This window comes from Schistocerca americana, chromosome X (assembly GCF_021461395.2).
Source record: "Schistocerca americana isolate TAMUIC-IGC-003095 chromosome X, iqSchAmer2.1, whole genome shotgun sequence".
Taxonomy (NCBI): domain Eukaryota; kingdom Metazoa; phylum Arthropoda; class Insecta; order Orthoptera; family Acrididae; genus Schistocerca; species Schistocerca americana.
The window spans coordinates 517,729,369-517,751,472 of NC_060130.1; the positions used below are offsets into that span (position 1 = coordinate 517,729,369).

The 22,104-nt window shown below is 39.7% G+C and overlaps 1 protein-coding gene across 1 annotated transcript in view; it reads right to left on the reverse strand.

The window, feature by feature from the left end:
• Window positions 1–22,104, reverse strand: part of LOC124555321 — a 96,203-nt gene that overhangs the window by 12,126 nt on the left and 61,973 nt on the right. The window contains exon 2 of the mRNA XM_047129200.1: window positions 3,592–3,735. Coding sequence (XP_046985156.1) covers window positions 3,592–3,735 — 144 coding nt within the window. The remainder of the gene's footprint in view (window positions 1–3,591; window positions 3,736–22,104) is intronic.

The window sequence follows — 22,104 nt, forward strand, 5'->3', positions numbered from 1 at the left end:
CATGTACTCAGCAAGTGTGACTAGAAGTTTGAATCAGAATCAGTACTACACGTGGTTCAAAAGAAAAAGAAGTAAAAACTAATTTTATATACATAATATAAAATGAAATAAAAGTCAACAGATTCAAAGGAAAATACCAAAATTACAGTGGAAAAATTCTTTCACGAGGAGGAGGAGGAGGAGGAGGTGAGTACAGTCCACTTCTAACAAATTAACTGCTACAGAATGAATTAAATGGGGCTGTTTAGAATTGCACATCACAATATTACAATGACATCCAAATCAGTTTTTATCACTTTATGTACTATGGAATTAAATTGATTGGGTTGAGAATAAGTATTTACACTGAATCAACAGTAGAATAATTTTGACAGCTGGGTCAGTTCAAAAATTGCATATTCACATGCAGAAACACACCAATTTCTAATTCCGTACATTTCAGGCATCCTTCAATAACTCTAACTGAAGCAAGCTGTTAAATGAGCCCAGTACTACCTTACTCTAATGCCACTATGATCACTTTAAAAAAATATATATGTGGTACATATCAGTTTCAATATATTGGCACATGTAGATATCACACATGAATTCATAGCTATACATAATCAATTTCTGTGTTGTTCTACTTATTTTCACTACTGTACAAGATGGAAAGAAAGACAACACTGTGATTCACCTAAAGAGCAAATGAAATGGCTGTGTATTTAACTCTGCCAGTTAAATAGACATTATCTACAAAATGAAAGAAGAAGCAGTTTGTTAAACAAAGTTAATTTGCAATGATTAATAAAATATGGAACTATTTTACAATTGCTTCATCCCTACACACTGTCAATTGTGTCATCATCATAAAATTTGTTCCTGTAACAAATCGTGTACCACTGTTTATAAACCAGTTCATTGCAAAATATTTTTCTCCTTCTGTATGAAAATATTTAATTAATTATATTATTCAATAAGTTATGCTCTAGAATACTTGCGCTCTCTCTCTCTCTCTCTCTCTCTCTCTCTCTCTCTCTCTCTCTCTCTCTCTCTGTTTCAATATATTGGCACATGTAGAAGATATCACACATGAATTCATAGCTATACATAATCAATTTCTCTCTCAGAGAGAGAGAGAGAGAGAGAGAGAGAGAGAGAGAGAGAGAACATGACGAATTTACTTCTTTACTGCCGGACTAGTATAGGGCACTCATACCTATCATCAATGCTATCTTATATACAGGGTACTCATACCTATCATCAATGCCATCTTATATACAGGGTAAGTCAGGAGGAAAGGTAAATGCTTTGAGTACTGGGGATTCTGAACAAAAAATTTCATACGGACATATGCCCTATTCTGAATGGTTTCCTTTAATGTCAGTCTTTAACCATTTTCTTGAATAACTAATACCATGGCATCTAGCAAATGTGTGTCATAGTAAAAAATAAGATTAAATTTTCTGCAAAAAAAGGTCCTTTTTATTTATTTTTTCTCTAGGGCTAATAGTCTGTGTGATGAGAGCGAGAGAATAAGGAGAATCAATCTCAACGCACATGCACTGTACCTTAAGTAGTTTTTGTACGTCTATTTGAGGTACTATCCCAATCTGATAGCCACAAGTGTCCTATTTCAAATTCTTCATCTCAAATTCCCCTACATTACTGTGTTATATTTTTAACAATGACAATGTACTGAATAATGTAGAAAATAAACAACAATGTACATCAAATATGTTTTGTCTCTGAAACCATTCGCATTAGGGTGCATGTCCATATGAAGTTTCTGTTCAGGGCCACCAATACTATCACCCTTCAAAGCAAGTATCTTTCCTCCTCACTCACACTGTGTATAGTTTTCTTTGGGTGTGCTTTCTGTGAAGAACAATGCTTTTCTTGGAGTGCCTATTGTTGAAATATGCTGTGCATTTCTGTGGAATTAATTCTGGGGTATTACTCTGAATTTTCCCTCAATTAACTCTTTTTATATATCCTTGCTGGACATGTATTTTTTTTTCTTTCTCTCTGAAGGGTATCCATTCTAACACACATGCTCACCAGGCTTACAAAGATATTTCTCTGACGTAAAAAATCCTAATGTGCACAATTCATGAACTATTCTAACCAAGAAGCTGCTATCTGTGCACTATGTACACCTTACCTATTTAGAGGGCCCTACAGTTCTCCACCCAGCACACCAGGTCGACAAATTTGCACTCAAGAGTGTCAGAGAATCAGCATAGCCTTTGCTTTAAGCCTTCTATGCAGATCCGAATCAGAGCCATCCACTTGGTCCAGGATACAGCACTACTAATCGTTAGCTAAACTACCAAACCCCACTGGTGATGGTAGCCGTCAACACTTCAGCCAGCTACTAATATGAACTAAAAATTACATTAGAACACAGGCTCACGAATCTTGGTAAAATCATACAACTAACATTTGTTGTTGAAGTATGCAGGAGCAGCCTGGTAACTAGTATCCCACGTTCACTATTAACCTGTTGATGTACAATCTGTGCATGGTTGCCACTGACACATGGACAATGGCAATCCAGATTTATGAGGCACACTTGGATGATGAAGCAACATCAGTGCTGCCAGGTAACACCAGTATAATGAGCTCGCCCCCATTACAATGTAGTGCAGCAATTTGTAGCCTATTAACTGTACCTACTGTAGCTGCTGAATTTATGTTGCTATCAATACAAGTAACTATGTCTGAGAGATTTAAAAGGTGTCTCATCTGATCTGAGACTGACTAATTAGTACTGAATCACACAAAAAAGTGCTAACTTTACAACAGCTGGCTGAGGTTCCAAACACTATTAAGATTTGCACACATGGCCCCATATGTCATGAAACACACGAATAAGTAAATATGCCAGGCTAAAGAAAAATCTTGATGGAGTATGTAAATTAGACTGCATACAACTACCCTATGCAAAAAAGATAACTATATGAGTGTCATGAACACGCACAGACAGCAACAAGAGATTAAAAAGCACCAATGAACAAACAAAAAAAGCTTGTAACTATTCACTTCCACACACAATCATGTAATAAAGTGACTAAATGTATTGCTCTGCACATTTTAAGCACTTTGACTATTATGACTGGGCACTTAGAGCTTGATTAATTTTTTTCCCTAAGTAATATCCACATGCATAACAATCCCCAGTTCAATAGATTTTGTTGTTCTGTCTTGCACTGTGCGTCTCTCGAAAGTTCCTTCTACACAGTCATCAGGCGGCAGAGAAATGACTAACCTAGGCATAGACAATATCAACTATTCTTTAAATTTTGAACATTCTTACTTTTTCTATATGAATCCATAAATGTTCATTTACAAGCTGTAAGTGCAATACAGCTGAACTGTTTTGATGTACTTATTTCCCAAAATGAAAACAAAATAATAATGAATATGTTTTTGCCTTATCCATTATCTCTAAGCTATTTACAAAAGAAGGAAATCTACTACCTTAAAACTCAAAAGCGCCTAAGCACGCAGCTACCATATAATAAGTAAGTGTGGTATTTAAAAACTTTGTCTGTGACATGACAAAGCACAAGGATTTAGTTCAAAAATTTTTGCTAATGTCAAACTCACCCTCTTATTCTTTATAAACCATATGAACAGTGCCATAGGTGCTGCAACCAATGCAAGGCCATAGAATGAAGACTTTGGTGTTGGGCGAAAATGTTCATATTGCGTAGCACGCATGGCCATAAATCTTTGCACTCCTGTATCCAGCTGAAAAAATAAAAAAAAAAAACACATAGCAGAAATTCTTATAACTGGCAATCAAAGAACAGGAATAATAAGCATTTATTCAGTGTGTACAGAAGCTAAACGAGTCAAAATACTGTAACAATACTGGTTTTTAAAACTCAACTCTACATTGTACGGAAATGTATTTTCTGAAATGTTCCTTTATCTTTGGAACAAGTAAACAATTAATAAAATTGGCAGCTTTTCTAATTAAGTGTCAATTTCCTGTATCAACACAGATCAGAAGATATTCCGTAAATGTTTAAAATATGCAAGAACACATGGTTTTCAGTAAGAAAACTACTTTCATTGACAAGAATGCTCACTCAGCAAAGGAATGGTTATCCATTCTTCACTCTTTAACTGGTGACCTATGTAAGACTTTCGACCACTGATTTTTGGCAGATGACACTTTTACAAAATTATATAATTCTTCTTAAGCGGCATTACACATGAAACAGAGGTGAAAATTACACTTCAATATATGACACGTCATCTCCTGCAGACTATTAGTTATCTTGAGAAAGAAGTGCCAAGTACAGGCAAGTTATTTTAGTCATTGTAATTTATTTAACTGGGCATACTTGATTAAACATTGCAATAATTATACCAACTCTCATTTTTCTATATAAAACTCTTTCATAGTGTAGGAGTGTTCTTTACATAAAATTTACCATACTATTTCTGCTCGTATGCCTAAGAGCGTCAGCTATTTGATACTCGCCAATAATCAATATCACGTTGTTCACTTCTTTGGCTTCACCTCTTGCTAAAGTTCTCAGGTGCACTTTATGTGGATTACATTCTAATATGACCACATTAGAGTTATAAGGGTCCACCAAATTTGGATGAATTTCCAGTGCTGATAAACTGTCCGGACCATATTTTACCCTGGCATAGCGTTAAAATTTATCCATTTTAACAAAACACAAGCAGCATGACAACTTTAAAAAGTAGTATAAAAACCATTCTGCAAGTCACAGTGATACTTCTGATACTGTACAACACGTATCAAGGTGGCAAAATCAATGTCATTGATATACACACCATCAGTCAGGCAGAGTACTTTCATAACATTTCCTTCATTAAATACTGCACACAACTGTTAAGGGGAAGACTAGTCTCGCCACATATTATGTGAACAATAGACCTGTATGTGGAGTATTAGTTCAGTCAAAAACGGAAAATTAGGAAAAAAATTCGTGTAAGTGCAAATTTTTGTACAGTCATAGGAGGGAATGCCATCAACAATATACCAAAAATCCTGACTGATGGGGTACAAGCATTGGGGTGTGTTTAAAGGTCACCCCCCCCCCCTCTCTCTCTCTCTCTCTCTCTCTCTCTCTCTCTCTCTCTCTCTCTCTCTCTCACTCATATATCTGCAACTTCTGTTCTGACAAAAATGTTTCCCAGCATAAAATTAAACTACATCAAATTTACTCCAAAAGTATGATTTTTCTCTGGGATTATTGAAGATAATGTTTTAATGGCATAAAATTGATGTTAACTGTTAAATGATGTGGGTTAAGATCAAACATTAAATGTGCGTACCCCATCTCAGTGAAGTTGAATCATATTAAGGGATAAATTGTATTTAGGGGGCATGACAGGCTGGACAGTGATAGGGGTATTGCATTTGAAGAGACTTCTGTTAATACACAGACTAATAGTTTCTGGGATAGTGTAATAAAAGACACAACTGAGATAAAAACTTGTGACAACACCCTCAACAAAGATGGCAGCTTGCAGCTAAGCAAGGCTTGGAGCCTTGGAGGCTTGAAGCAAATGCGTAACGAAAACATTACCTTACATAGCGCTGGAGCGAGTGCCAAAGACATTGCAAAAGGCAGCACCGCTATACAAGGATGGTAGCAGCAACCAAAAGACAGTCACCACTCAACAATGGCCAAGGAGTACTTGGCCAAAAGATTGTGCATTTTAAACCACTTGAGGTGGGTGGAAGCTGGAGAGAATTTTATCAACGGTTGAGAAGTGTTTAATTTGTAAGTAAGCTGTCGTCAGTGGCCTATGTAGTGTTGGTGGGAAAGGGACTGGATTATTAAATGTGGCCCCTAGTAGCTGGCTATCATTTTGTATTGTAAAGCAGTGTAAGTGTGTTTGTGTACTTGATGGTCAATTAATAAATTAGCAGAAATTTACTCCTTTTCTCTCACCATTAATTGTGTTACTGGTAGACTTCATAAATCTATTCCCTTCAGGAACTCCTAGTATATGTATTGTGGGCTGCACTGAGTGGAGCCCCTTACTACCCAGCCACAGCTTATTCAGAAATGTGGATCTGAATCTGAGTGATGGAATGAGGCTGAACACATCCAAGTATAAAACATTAATCTTCTGCCAATGATTTACTTGACTTACGCTGAAATAGCTGAAATTCAATAACACCTACGTGACCTACTTCCACCACAGAATAAGCCAATTTAAGGCTCTGGGCCTCTTTGTATCTTCGGAGAACTGAGGCTTGGGTGATGCATTTGACATTTCATACGCTGTGGAAAGTATTCAAGCCAGTGGTAATTGAGACAATGAAATCAACATTGTTGAATACATTTTGACAGCATGCTACAAATGGATAGACTCTTTAGGGTGGTAGGCAGTTGACAGATACAGCTACTAAGCTTTTTTACATAACAGCTCACTTCACGACTGCAAATAAGTACCACTTAATAAACAAAAAAAACAAACAAAAAATCACCATAAACGTATGAGCTCACTGAAGTTATTTTATGCATTCACATAAAGGAATTGGACAGGAAATGCCGGTGAGGTATAGTCAGTCTGTAAACTGAAAAGAGAGCACTGCTTGTGGTGGTGGAAGAATACTACCGCTGCCACCCAGGATGACAAGTAATCAATTCCCCCTTTAGCAGTGTAAAACAGTAGGCAGAGATTTACATTGATTCTGTCACATGCTTTTCTTGTGTTAGTGTTATTAGTTACTCTCACCTGCATTGCATGTAGTGTTAATGCACTTTCTGGAAAATAAACGCCCCCTATGCACGTCTGTACACTGCGTCCCAGTGATTTCTAAGCTGAGCTGCAAAAGTATTGGTGCAACTTTGTCAAACACCCTGTATTTACTGCCTGTGACAAGAGTCAGGCGGAGCGAGTGCAGATTCGCCTGCTCCTCTTCAGTTTGCAGTGTATTTGGGAAGTGCATGACCATTATCTGGCAACCTGACTTCCATCACACGTCTATACACATCACCCTCAGTTTGTCACACTTCCAAAACACCATTTATCCCATACGCGGTTCTACTGCACATAGATGGGGTACATACACATTTAATATTTGTTCTTAATCCACTTTGTTTAAGTTAACACTAATTTTATACCATTAAAACACTATCTTCAATTATCTGCAGTTTTTTTCCATTTTCCATCTCCTGCAACGAGGGGAATTATTGGTCATAGAGAAAAATATGAATAGGACCTTTTTTGCAGTAAATCTAGCGTAGTTTAATTTTGTACTGGGAAATATTTTCGTTGGAGGTAGCGGTTTTAGAGTTATTCCAGAAAAACACAGCGTGACCTTCAAAATGCACCACCAACCCCACACTCACATCCCATCAGTCAGTATTTTTAGTGTATTGTTCATGGCAGACCGGCCTACCACTGTACAAATATTTGCGACTACACGAATGTGAGATTACACGAAGCTTGTACAGTACTACTGTATTACTTTATACCTTAGCTATTCACGTCTACACAAGGACGCAACTTTTAACACGAAGATTGTGTAAGCCCTGACTATGATGATACGTGAAAGACGTGATTGTTGTTCCTTTAAACAACGGTTTTACCCGGGAAGGTAAAAAATTGCAAAGAAATCCGCATATTTTCTGCCAGTTTCAATTGACTTTTAACACTACGTGATTACATGACGTAGAACAAAAGGTATGTGTCACTAACATTTGACGAAATGTTTTAGGTAATCTAGGCGAGTGAGAAAGACCAACTCTATGGGAGAAATAATGTTGGGATTAAAATGTGGTAAAACACACATTTATGAAACTCTAAGGAACGACGATAGGATACGATACGACATGAATGAATAAAGAAAGAAGAACAGGCAAAGAAAGGCGAAGACGTCGGGAAATGAAAGTAACGCGATAGCGTGGGAATGGTTCGTAAGTGTGCGGGCGAGTTTATCTTTGCCTGGACCCATGTTGCAGAGTGTGACCTGAAAGCCACTAACGAATACTGCACAACCCAATTGCGAATTATGACACGAAAGGTATGTTCAGTGTCGACGAAGCAGGACTGCTTTATCGCGCACTGCCTTCAAAATCTCTAGCAATTCGAGGTGAAAAGTGCAGCGGCGGAAAAATGTCAAAGTAAAGACTCACTATACTGCTGTGTAGAAGCATGTTTGGTGAAATGGAGAAGCCACTGGTGATTAGGAAGATGGTAAAACCGCATTGTTTCAAAAATAAAGACGTCACTTTGCTTCCAGTCAGCTGGCGAAGCGATAAAAAGGCATGGATGGTCTTAGTAGCTGATCTCTTTCGAAGTCAAAAATAAAAAAAATAAAAATACAAAACACGAAAGCGCGAAGTTTTCCTTTCCCTAACCAATGCAGCTAGCCACCCGAAAGTCTACTTTTCAAACGTGAGACTGGCTGCTTCCCGCCAGGTTCAACCAGCCTCACACAACCCATCTTACAACTTACATATTCCAGTCACATTATGGGCGATTTTTGATGCAGTCTCTTATTCTTATTGTTAGTGTTACAGCCGAATACGCATTTGCTCTTATACAATTAGTTTCTGTCCTGGATGCAGTAAACTGAACTGGCTTAGCAGTACGGGAAATAAAACCCAGAACTGAACTGTCACCAAGTGCCTCACAAAGGGGGGATTGGAAGTGATGAACAGGAAGCTTCTGTACTCATAGCTCAAGAAACTGCCGCAAAAATTGCTGAATTAATTCGAATGTAAAGCATTTCACGTAGTCCACATGACTACATTCGAGATGATGACTTTCTGTCAACACACTGCACTTTTACTTCGGCAACATATCTAATGGAAATCTTCAACAAAGGGGATGATGAGGAGGAAAGAAAGGAAAAAAAAGAAGAGAACCAAAATGGAATTCCCAGAAAAATTAATGCGCCTGAAGAAGCAATTGCATGCATGAACGATGTTATGCAAGTTTTGTCCCAAGCTGTTGGAACTAATGTATAGAACACAACATTCCGTAGAAAGAAACGATTTTGAACAGGAAATTCGAACAGGTTTCCCCTCTTGATACGTGACGACGAAAGTCAAATGTAAGCCAAATTAACATGTGAATAATTTGTGTGTGCAACAATACAAGAATTTACAGATACACTAAAAATACACACACACCGTATTATATATCAATTAGTGTAATAGTCTAGTGTCCTATTGTACAGTGGACAGTAAATTTACGTATACTCTACAGGAATAAAGGTACGTAAACACGTGCATAATTTCAAATTTATTCTTTTGTGCATCATACCGGACATATTTCATATTTCATGTATGTAGCGTAGTGCGTTTTGTGCAATCCGGAAACTTGTACAATTTGGAAAATCATTTTAGTCCAATGCGATTCCGTTTTGAACAAGTTTTACTGTACTAAATTTGTTGTCTTACGTGATTTTCTGAACGGGTAATTCTACATTCCAACAAAAAGGTCTACGCTGATCACTTACTGAAGTCAAGTCATGAAATATTGGACGAAAACAGTCTGTAATGATACTGACTAGTAGTATGGGTACCAACAATCATTCGCTGTGGAATCTCTAAACTGTTATGCTGGTGCATAAGTTCGCACCGTTTTTTCACAAGTTTAATAAGCACAACAGATACACATAGCAGAGGCTTTAGTCATCAGTAATATATTCTCCTTGACTATTTAAAACAGTCCGCCAACGCAGGGGTAAATTTCCGATTTAGAAACAGTGAGGTGAAGAACTCCTCGAGCCACTTTTGCAGAGTATTTTCGTTCGGAAAGGAAGTTCCTTGAAGGTTGTTCGACAACGAGCGGAAAAAGTGAAGATCTGAAGGCGCAACATTAGGTGAATAAGGTGGGTGCGGAATGACTTCCCAACCTAACTCCTGTATATAGTTTTTTGTCAGTCTAGCAGAATGTGGGCGGACGTTATGTGGAGCAGCATCACTTCACGTAGTCTTGCTGGTAGTTTTTCTTGAACTGTGTCTACAAGACGTCTCATTTGCTGGCAATAAATGTCAGTAGTGGTGGTTACGCCTCGGGGAAAGCAATTCGTCGTACAGCACGCCGCCGCTGTTCCACCAGATACATATTATTATCTTTTGTGGGTGTGCGAAGGTCTTTGTACAGGGAGTCGCTGCTTTGTTTAGTTTCAATTATTCCTTTATGTTACCACAAAGACACCATTTCACGTCACCAGTAACGATGCAGGAAAGAAATAGTAGTAGTTGTTCACGATCCAATTGACGATGAGCAAGAAGATATGCACGTATTGCCATCACTGATTTTTATGATTTTGGCTTAGAGCATACAGCATCCATACACCTGATTTTTGGACCTTCCCCACTGCATGCAAAAGGTGGTAGAATGACCACAGGTCGTCACTTTTTCCAGTTCTCGAGTACACGAACATGGATCATTGTGGATTAATACGTTTAAATGATCTTCATCAAACCCTGCCTGAACGGGAAGGCCCACTAACGTCAAAACGAACTGCAAGAAAAACCATTTTCTAGTGGTGCTCAGTCCAATGGCATTGTCCTCATACAGGGAGCAAATGTTTCTGGCTGCCTCCACTGAATTCAAACAGAAGAATGTATCGGAAATGTTCCGATTTCCCCATTTGGCACTCCATTTTCTAGCGTCCACAGCTCCACTCATTATCTCCAAATGACAAAAGACAACTTATAAACTCAACAGCAACAGTGAACTGCAAATAAAAAATTACAATGGATAAATAAACCCATAGCAACGGGAATACCAACATGCAAAACAAAAACGCTACGAACCTATGCGTCAACCTAATACTCCGTTATTCATCATGAAGCTAATAGTAAGAGTGTCCGGTCCCCCACAAAACCCCATGACCCCAACTGAGATCCTGGATACGCTTGTGAGTAGTGAAAGGATTTTAAGGTACAAATTATGTTCAGAAAAGGGGAGAAGTTCTGAAAATACATGCAGAAAGGTGCAAACAAAAGTGCTGATGAAATGACTTTATTTGGGCTTAAACCAGGTACATGAACTTTCCTGTACCATTTACATGGTTCCGTTATCCTGGATCACTCACATCATTTCAATGTTTATGACACGCGTAATTCGCTGGCGCTTTGAGCTCAACAGCTCCTTATATGCGGAGAAACTCTGCTACGTATGCACACAAACCAATGGAGCATATCTTGTCAGCACCCGTAAAGGAAGTTCAGTCATAGGTGCAAAGGCTTCCACATCTGGATTGTTATTCCAATTTAATTCGAATTTGTCCTTAGTATATCCATCAAGGATGTCTCTAACACTCTCCAATTTCTTCCACAGTTCCTCCTCCTCCATATATTTACCAAACTCTAAACCACACCATGCAAATATTTGGAGCAATACACTGCAAAAAGTCACAACTCTAGGTCTTTGTTGCTGACTAACTGTTGAGCCTGCTTGATAGCTGCTGCGTATATTGAGCCTAGAAATATAAAGTGTTTGATTTTACCGCACAAGAAATTTACCCCACCTTGTGACAACAGGGAACTGTAGAAGGTGGAGCCCTGACCCTTCTTTTATAAAAAAACTTGGTGCGACTGGGAGCCTTTACCAGAATCTTCTTCAGAGCTACACTGAAGTCATTTACCCTGCAGTAATTCTCCCTGATATTTTCGCAAACACGGAGCAGACCAAGCGTGTCCCATCTGCGGCCCATGGGCCGCATGCGGCGCCAAACCACGTATCAACGCGACCCAAGAAGTGAGCATCTATGACACGAGTGGTAAAAAAAAGTTTATGAAATGTTATGAAAACTCAATATTTTCAATTTGAAACTCCCGCCACACAATGCTATTCTCATTGGTCCATCTTTTGTTTTCTTCTCAGCGTTTATTGTTAGTGTTGCGTATATTATGTGCGGCCCAAAAATACTCATCTTCTTCGAATGTGGGCGAAGTAAGCTAGAAGGCTTCCCATCCCTGGTGTAGACCTTGTGCAATAAACGTCACATGATTCAAGTTGGGGTACATGCAATTCAATTGCTGGAAAGCCGGAAGCGTGTAGCGTGCTTGATTAATCACCACAAGCACGACTTTTTCGTCTTGTAAGCTCCCCGGCCACAGGTTCACATGAGTCGTAGAATGATTGCATTATCGTTCAGGTATTTGTTTTCTTCTCGAGTTGGTACATTTTAACAAGCATAAATGTTTTACCCATTACCAGATAATGGAAAAACCAACACATTCAAAATATGTCTTTGCAGCTCATCAGTAGTTTCAACTAAAACAAATTCCACTTCACTTCATGTTTGCCACCTCCCCCCTCCATATTTTCTCTAAAACGTTCTCATAAATTAGCTGTACGTAACTTTTTCTCAGCGTGCTCCAACCCGGTGTTGACCTTTGTGTGTACTTCTCAGGAAATGATTTGACTGCAGGATTGTTTACCTTATGGATTGTAATTCCTGACTGGATTCATGTCAAGGTAAGATCCGCACTAAGCTCATTCAATGACAGTTGCTTTTCAGATCCTGATGCCAAAGCGTGTCATAGTAGTTTCCTTAGGTTTCGACTTGCGAAGATCAATGTTCTTTAAATGTTTGTTGTTCTGGATGTGCTGGTTTAATCTGTTTCTTTGACGCTTGTCATCGATTGCAATATTTACCTCACAGACGACACATCGAAGAATGATGCAATCCGTTTCGATACACTGAGACCTGAATTCTTCTGAAAGTGCACAAAATTTCTCCTTCACAAACTTCGGCATGATTTTGTTGTGAAAAATCCGTTCTGGTAAAACACATGGCCAACAAGATGACACACAGTCGACAGACAGGAACCGTTAAATTCGTACCAGCTTAACTGAATTTAGGTTTCAACTTTTGCAGCAAGATTGTCAACATTTTGATTTCACAGCTGCTGGTTGACCATTGATGCTGAGGTTGGCCATTGTGCTAGGGGTATAAATAAATGCTAGTGCTTTCCATAAATTATATTTTAATATTTATTGACCATTGTTGACTTCTGATTAAACAAAATCTTAAGATCTCGTCCTGTCCAGAAGAGACGAAAATTCTATCTAATCTATTAAAAACGCAGATAAAAATAGGGGAAAGGTGCTTAAGCTTGGAATAGAAGGGGAAAGGTGCAAAACTTAGTAACCTCGAAAAAAGTGCTTCTTTTGCATCACATCGTGTCACCAAATTGACCTGTCTGTGTGAAAATAGCTATATTTTTGCAAGGGTGCTGCACCTTAAAATTGTGTTAGTGATGAGTGCGTGATATGTTACTAGAGAAATTGAAAATCATTAATGTAAACCATCAAAGATCGTAATATGTCGTACCAAATAGGAGATACATTGTGCTTTAATAGACCAACAAGGTTTTGCTGTGTGATGACAAAGAGGCTGCGAAACATGTGCAACTTTGATCTCTCAATTGGATTATTGTGGTTACCAATGGATAAACAAATATACTGAGTACTTATATCGCTGTACTCTAGATAAATCATGAATCACTAAGTAATCAAATTACGATAGCTATGAATCATCGCCTGCGACTCACTGCTACTGTACAGATTATGTGTCTGAAGATAAAAGGGGAATCCCCCTAATATCATCTCGCATAAACCAAGCAGCAAGGAAATGGGGTAACGCTATTAATATACTGTGCGCAGTGTCGCAACTGATATGCTCTCTTATCCGTCGGTCCGTAATGCGATCCCCTCAACTTTTTTGGTATTTATAATTTAAAGTTTTTCGGCTCAAGTAAATAATATCTGCACAACTAACACATTTATTTGTAATTTCTGTAGCATACGGTAATCTATATTCGAGGAAAATATCTTGCAAAGCTCTTAAGAATTCTGAACTGTTTAGCTATTGTTAGTCTCCTAGGTGCAGAGATTACATACATCCCTTCAATTTTGGGTAAGACAATCACACGAGGGGCATTCAGTAAGTAATGCAACTTATCTTTTTCTGATAGCAGCTTGGTTTTATTCAGTATTCCAATAATCATATTATTCCCCACTCTTTTGGCTAGAAAACTATTTTTCCAACACAATCTCCGTTCAATGCGACGGCCTTACGCCACGTTACTGGGAGGGCCTGTAGGCCCGCATGGTACGACTCTACGGGTCTTGCTGCACCAATAACCTCTCCATCATCCACGTACTGCTTCCCGCGGAGTGCGTCCTTCATTGGGCCAAACAGATGGAAGGCGGAAGGTGCGAGATCCGGGCTGTAGGGTGGATGTGGAGGAACATTTCAATGAAGTTTTGTGAGCTCCCCTCGGGTGCGCAGCCTTGTGTGATGCCATGCGTTGTCATGAAGGAAGAGACATTCGTTTGCATTTTTGTGGCGACGAACTTGCTGAAGTCGTCTGCGCGACCTTCTTGCGATGATGACAGATGCATTGCTTTTTTTCTCTGCCAGGTCTCCGTACAAATTCTGCAAGCGCCTGTGAATGTCCGTGATGCTCTGGTTTTCCGAGGACGATGTCCCACAAATTCCACCTTTTTCCGCCGAAATTGGCCGAGGAGAAAATGTGTTGAATTACTTATAGAACACCCCTCCTACATTGATGGCCAAGTTCGCTTCGCTGACTGAGACAAGTTAGACCTTAAAGGGGTTCAATATTTATTGCGCAACATTGAGCATTACGCAATAACATTGGGCGTCTGAGACCGGTATTGTCGGTTCGCAAAATTTAGTGAAAAAGACTGCAGAGTTTAAAAAAACACTGACGCTCGCTTAGGATATTGTATCGTGTAAGGCTGGTATTGGGCAGTAAAAGGCAGTTCCTGCCTACACCGAGAGAAATTCAATACGCTCCGATCGGTTTCTGCAAAAAACTAGACAAAATGAAAAGATCAGGAAACGGACTGGAAGATGTAAATAAACGCACCACTCGGTGCGCTGTGAAATGAAATTCCTAACTGATCAGGAAACGCCAGATACTACGTTGTCCACAATAGCAGAGCAAAATTAAGTACGAATCTTTGCTGCCGTGAATGATCTCCTGGCCCACTGAAATGGCCACTGGGAAGTTTTCAGACTTGTTTCGCCCGTTCTGCATAATTTCTGCTTGTGTTTTGCAAGGCAAGCATCTAAGTAGCAATGCATGCGAGGTACACATCGTCAAGCGCCGACATGTTCGCTATGAAGACAGACGTGTAACTGAAGCTCCTTGGAAATGCTGCGCAACATTATTGCGTTGTTCTTGGCCTCACACACCCGCGCAATTTGTTAACAATACTATGTTGTGTTGTGTAGCACTAAGCCTGCATCAAATGAACAACATCCGGTGTTGATATAAATTAATAAGAGACTCGCTTCGCAACACTGCTAACTCAGCTGTCGATACGGTTATGGCGCTTCGACAACAGATATTAATCGTACATACACGGTATTGTTGAAAGTTTCGTGTTGCTAAGATAGAAAAAAAGAAGCAGAAGGAGCACTTTTCAAACTTCGCCACAGCCGAAAAATATTTGCGGTGGGAATCGTCTTTCAGCATAAGTGTTAGCAGTGGCATGCAACGTGGCTGGTTTATTTTGGTTGTTTGGTTTGTTTCAGTAGATGTTCTCTCGGTCTTACAAGGGAAACTCCCCAGCGCAGCCCCCTCACATTTAGTGGTAAAATGGCCCAGTGGGTAGCCCGCCAAAAACTGAGCACAAATCAAACATGATAACAGGAAGACGGTGTAATGAACTGTGGGGAAAAAATAAGCAAAATAGAAATTGTGAACGGTCCAAGATCAACATGTGCAACACAGAGCGACATTGAATGACCGTGGCATCTTTGTCAAGTGGTGCTTGTGTTAAGACTGCGAAGGGGGAGATCTGGGTTCAAATCTCCCTCATGACTTTTTTTTTCACGAATTTATGAACTGTCCGTGTGGTCATTGACGTGTCTCTTCTGCTTCTGTAGTGTTGGCAATTGTCATACTATACAATGGTTATAAAAAATGAGTCATGAGGTAAGGTTATATTACCGTCGCAAGTAAATGTGATTAATAGTGACATAGACCTCTCACAGAAATGAAAATAGCAGATAAACGGTTGTGAACTATGTAACAACGAAGGAATTCAGAGTCAAAACTTCCAAAACAGAACGCAAGAGGCATAATATGTGGTACTGGTGTACAATGAAGAGGTACGTACGTCTGGAGGTCCTTAGTTACACGTCGCTGTTGTGAACGGACGTTACACCACGATAAAGACACAAACTTGAATACAGCGAACAGACACGTCAATGACCGGACATAAGGTTCATAATTTTGCGGGAAAAAAGATATTGGACATGAGGGAGATTTGAACCCGGATCTTCCCCTTCACAGTCCACCATCGTGATCACATAACCACAACTCTACGGTCGTACGAAGTCGCTCAATGTTGCACATATTAATCTTGGACCGTTCACTGCTTCTACTTTGCTTCTTTTTTTCTCAGTGCATTATATCATCTTTCAGTTTTCATGCTTGATATGTGGTCAGTTTTTGACTAGCGATGCAATGGGCCATCTTATCGCTAAATCTGAAGGGGGGGGGGGGGCGGGGGGGTACGATGGGGAGTTTCCCTTGTCAGTTCTAATCATTGCACCATACTTTCGACCAAGTGAAAGCTGAGTTTAAATTGTTCATTTTTAATTCCAAGCCGGCTATGGTGGCCGAACGGTTCTGGGCGCTCGAGTCTGGAACTGCGCGACCGCTGCGGTCGCAGGTTCGAATCCTGCCTCGGGCATGGATGTGTGTGATGTCCTTAGGTTAGTTAGGTTTAAGGAGTTCTAAGTTCTAGGGGGCTGATGATCCCAGCAGTTAAGTCCCATAGTGCTCAGAGCCATCTGAACCATTTGAATTCCAAGAATTGGTTCGCTCTTTAGTGAAACATGTGGGGAGTTCGTTGGGACTCATTTCCCTCCTCAATACACACAGCGAAATTGTCATATCTATAAAATAAATTTATAATTCTCAGCGCTAAAGGCTCTTGCACATAGAACGCTGTCCACCACTGTAGTAGAAGGCTTGGAAAACAGCAAGAAGCATATCCTGGCTGTGTTACTGTCAAAATTTTCTTTGTAATAAATACAGAACAAAATACATCGTTCGGCTATAATTCATGGCCCCTATCGGATAAGTGAGGGGCCAATTTTACCTCACTTTGACGTCGTTTCGCATCGGGATTTCAACTGTTTGTCGAGTACGGTAAACATACATATAACACATCGTTGGCCGTGATTTACACAGCTTTTTGTGTGGACGAAAGTTTTAATAGTTCGCAAGTCTTAAAGCCACTGTTAAAAGAAGTGGTAAAACTGGCACATACCCGACATTCAATGCTACAGAAAGTATCGGCGTACATATCGGCAGAGGTATGCATTTGCATTGCCGGCTTAGGTAAAGCTGACATAAACCCGAAGGTTGGTATGAAAGCCACACTGATTTACTAAGCATAGTCGTTTTGGAGGTGTTATGCACCTGCCTTCCTTCGACCTCTGAGCTGGCTGACGTAGCTATTTATAGGGGGGCCAATAATTTAACGTGGCGTTCGAACCGCAGTGCAACTTGGTACTTTTCACAACAAACAGACCCAGAGGTGAAAGAAGTGCTAAGTGCCAGAAAAAATTTAAGATTGACCGGGAGCCGAACATCACATTTTTCTATTCTACCGAGCTTACTGACCGATTAAACAGCCATTGCTAACTGACCTACATGTGCTTGCTATCACCAACGCGCGCAGTTGTCATAGCAGAAACCACGGGTCAAAGGCGAAGTCGGTATCGGTAGGTTAAATTTATAAGCAATTTACGCACAAGGGAGGGCGATCGGCAGTTAAATTATCGCACTCTTGCAGACACTGACTTGCGTAGAAATTAATGCGAATTTTGTACGTAATGCTACACGCTGGCGAGCATATTTGTAAGAACGTTCAATCATACATATGCTTACTGTTCTATGCAGATACTTCGAATTACACTTCCTTACTCTGCTGCAGTATCTATGAAATGCCTTCGCTTTATCACATTTAAGAGTTGCATCGGAAAATATTCTTGTGGGAGCCATTATCTGCATTCATTACGTAGCCAATTACTTCCTTGACGTAACGGTACAGATCGAAACATTTTGGTTGGTTGGTTGTTTTGGGGGAAGAGACCAAACAGCGAGGTCATTGGTCTCATCGGATTAGGGAAGGACGGGGAAGGAAGTCGGCCGTGCCCTTTCAAAGGAACCATCCCGGGATTTGCCTGGAGCGATTTAGGGAAATCACGGAAAACCTAAATCAGGTTGGCCGGACGCGGGATTGAACCGTCGTCCTCCCGAATGCGAGTCCAGAAACATTTCGAACTTCAGCAGTGTGTGAGTAGTATATACGTCAATTTGCTTACCACTTCTGTGTGAACAACAATTTTTTATTTACTTATTTTCAGTATATATTAGCGCAAAATGAAATCCGTGCTTCTGTAGCGTCACAAGGTTGTAAACTGACGACTGCAACTTGACTTGATCGGCAAAATTTTGCTAGTCAGAGTTGATTTCGCCTTCGTGGCGAATAATCTGCGCTTAACATTTAGATGAGGCAGATTTCCATGTTCAGTTTAATCAGAGTTGATTCTTAGGGTTCTGTGCCTCAATCCGTAAAAACGAGATCCGTATAAGACCGCTTTTTTTTGTCAGAAATAGGTAGAGGTATCAGTTGAAATTACTAAGGTCTACGGTCACTTGGCGGTGTAAAAAATTCAAGCTTCGAAGTCAATGCAGCCAAAAGATAAGGACATTTATGTCACTTACTTCGATACTCGCAATCTCACCCATCAAAACCTATTGATGTGAACTATCTATATACATAATAAAGTTTGTACGGAATCTTTCAACACAATCAATGATCAACTGCTTTATACAGTCGACGCTGAGTGATGCAAAGTACTGTACTGGAAAGGCAGTTTAACAATAGTCACATTATTTGCGCAAATGTTGTGGAAATACTCAAAGTTTGGGTCCAGATGCCAACAACGTGACTGGAATCACCTCTTCGTATCCACTGTAGCGCAGGGGTGTGATAAAATTTCTATTACATTTACACATATTCTGCGGCCTTTGGGTTATGATGAATGAGCTTCGAGAGAAACATACCTAAGTTAATCCGGAAAGGTAGGCTTATAAGTGGTCATAATTACTTTTAAAAGCCTTAAAAAAAACACGGGAAAGTGCGAGTAGGACTTTCACTCTGAGGGTTCCGTACAACCTTAATTATGTGTACAAATAGTTAAAAAATGGCTCTGAGCACTATGGGACTTAACATCTGTGGACATCAGTCCCCTAAAACTTAGAACTACTTAAACCTAACTAATCTAAGGACATCACACACATCCATGCCCGAGGCAGGGTTCGAACCTGCGACCGTAGCGGTCACGCGGTTCCAGACTGAAGCGCCTAGAACCGCACGGCCACACCGGCCGGCTGTACAAATAGTTCATCTACAGCTTCTGATGAGAGTTTGCGCGAATCAAAATGATGAAACGAAAGGCTGTATCTTTTGATTGCAGTACTTTTTTTTTTTACACGGCGAAGGACTCGTGGACCTTGGTATTTGATATTAATTCCAATTTCATACCTCTAACCGTTCCTGGGGAAAAGGGACCTTAACGGACGGGCAACAAAGTGAACCTATAAGGTTTTAACCAACTGATGTACGGAACCCTAAAAATGACGGAGAAAAATGAAGACTACTCTTCCAATTACCACATACACAGTTTCCCCTATTGCTCTTGTTCGTAACTGCTTTCACGTTCATTAAAATTTTGTGCTGTAATTTGGCTTGTAATGGAATTCTGCGTAAATCTTTAAGTTTAAAAGAAAACATTTTTTGAAAAGAAAAAAATTAACGGTTCCGTACAGTGGAGTCATACACCATGTGACACGGCGGAAGCAACAGCAAGATACTGCCAGAATGCGCGCCACGTAATAAGGTATGCCGAGGTATGCTCGGCAGCAGGCGATGTCGGGCCATTTGACCTTTCCGACTGCTTTTTCCTTCTATTCAAACTTCGTTTTCATGTACTACCGATGAAGGCAACGAAAAACAATCTTTTCACATGTGCTCACTTGCAAATTTATCAGCTTTGATGCTGCAGATTTTCCATAACACATATGCATGCCCTCCTGCCGTTTTATTATTCGCTGTGCTATTCTGGAAAAAATTAAATATTCGACAACAGCTAAAGCTTTGTCGCATTCTCTATAATAGTAGTAATTATATACGGTCGGACAACATACGCTGGAAGTATTCATTCAATGCACGATTTCTGTTTGCACGTACCACCACTTGAGCCTAGCGAACAGTCAGTAAATGCAAAGGACAGTACAAAAGAATTATAAGCAAACATTAATGACAATTGTACCCAGATGGTCTGAAAGGGTTAAAGGTGTAAGTAACTGAATCCAGGTGGACTAACGTATTTCCAATTTTTCCCCAATATGAGTCATACAAAATAACAGCGTAGTTCGAATTATAACAGCCTTTTGTGGTTCTCTTCGACTCACTGGTTGGAACTTTGGAAATAAAAAGGAAAGCTTTCTCTCTGAAGCAGTTGTGCGCGTTTAATATTGTCGCAAACTAGTTTATACAATGTTTTCGTTATCTTCGCCTATAATAACTAACTCTTCAGCGTCTTAGGCGATGCAACGCTAATCAATAAGAGCTTCTCTTTTACTCAAAATACATGTAGAATATCTTCCGTCCAATCTCTTAATGCCATTTTTTGCAAAACTGATGCCCCAAGGCTCCAATGTATTGTGCTTTGTTATCTGCAAAAGTGACAAAACTGTGGATTATTATTCCACTGGAGCTGTCCAAATTGAAGTCTAATCACTCTGAGTTCGAACATTGTTTCTCTAAATTACTTAAAGCTAAAGTTCTTCAAGAGAGCCACTACACTTTCTTCTTCCGAAATGTCGAAACTTGGTTCTCTGCTGTGTTCCATATCCAAGAAACCACAAGTATAACAAAGAAAATCACAAAAAAAATTTATTACATAAGTTTTTGAAGACACTGATGTGTCTGTAGAACTTAAATTTGAAACACACAAGTTATTTGTGCTACAAGAGTGATTAAACTGTTATACTAACTACAGAAGAGGATTTTGCAGTTTCTGGGCACGAGGTAATGTTATTGCCAGTCATGCACGACACTGATCGTGCTCAAAATTCCCTTAAAATCTATTGTATTATTGCGTAAGGTATCATTTTTTTCATCAATGTCCTAATAACTAATGTTCCAAAACAATGGCATTTTCACAGACGCCTATTCCGTACGTTTATTCTGAACAATAGCCAAGTGGCAACTAACTGAGGCTACTGGTACAGGTCCGGAGGTGTATTTTGATATCTCAGTTGGTGAGATCGCTATACGTGAAAGGCAGGGGTCCTGGTCCTAGTTCCGTTCCTGCACGATGCTTTAATCAGGCAGGAATTTTCTTAAATTATGCTGATCTTAAGAGAAACTGGATACACCATAGAGGTCTCATAACGAAAAGCATGACATCTGACACACATTAACTTAATCACAAAAGCAATTGTAGTACTTCAGACCACTGGAACTACATTACTAGGACAATCTCCGTATTTGTAAAACCAGTGTGAAGAAGTACAGTAAGAACTTCTAATAGTTCCATTTGGTAGGAGGATAGCTGGGCTTGAAACATGAGAATTAAATGTCTCTGGTTAATTATTAACCATCCCATTATGTACACTCATGAGTGCAACAGTAACAACTTACCACACTGAAAATGATCAGCTGCAAAAATAGAGTACAGAAATATTATAGTTTCACGGGAATAATATATTTTTGGGTCACGCCTACATTTGACCACCATATATATGTTTATAACACTACAAACATAATATAGTTACAGTATTTAGAGAAACCCCAAATTCTTCAGAATAATATAGTTACAGTATTTAGAGAAACCCCAAATTCTTCAGAATAATGAAATATCACACTTTCTGTGTTAGCATCACGGGCTCAGTTTTTTGGGTTGTTAATGCTTTACAGCTTTGAGGCATTTTCGAGCAGTGGCATGCATGCGTTTCATCAGGTGTTCCAGTGCATTTTTTGCGGGCAAGAAGACGTGGTTGCGGTGGTATGGTACACGCAGCT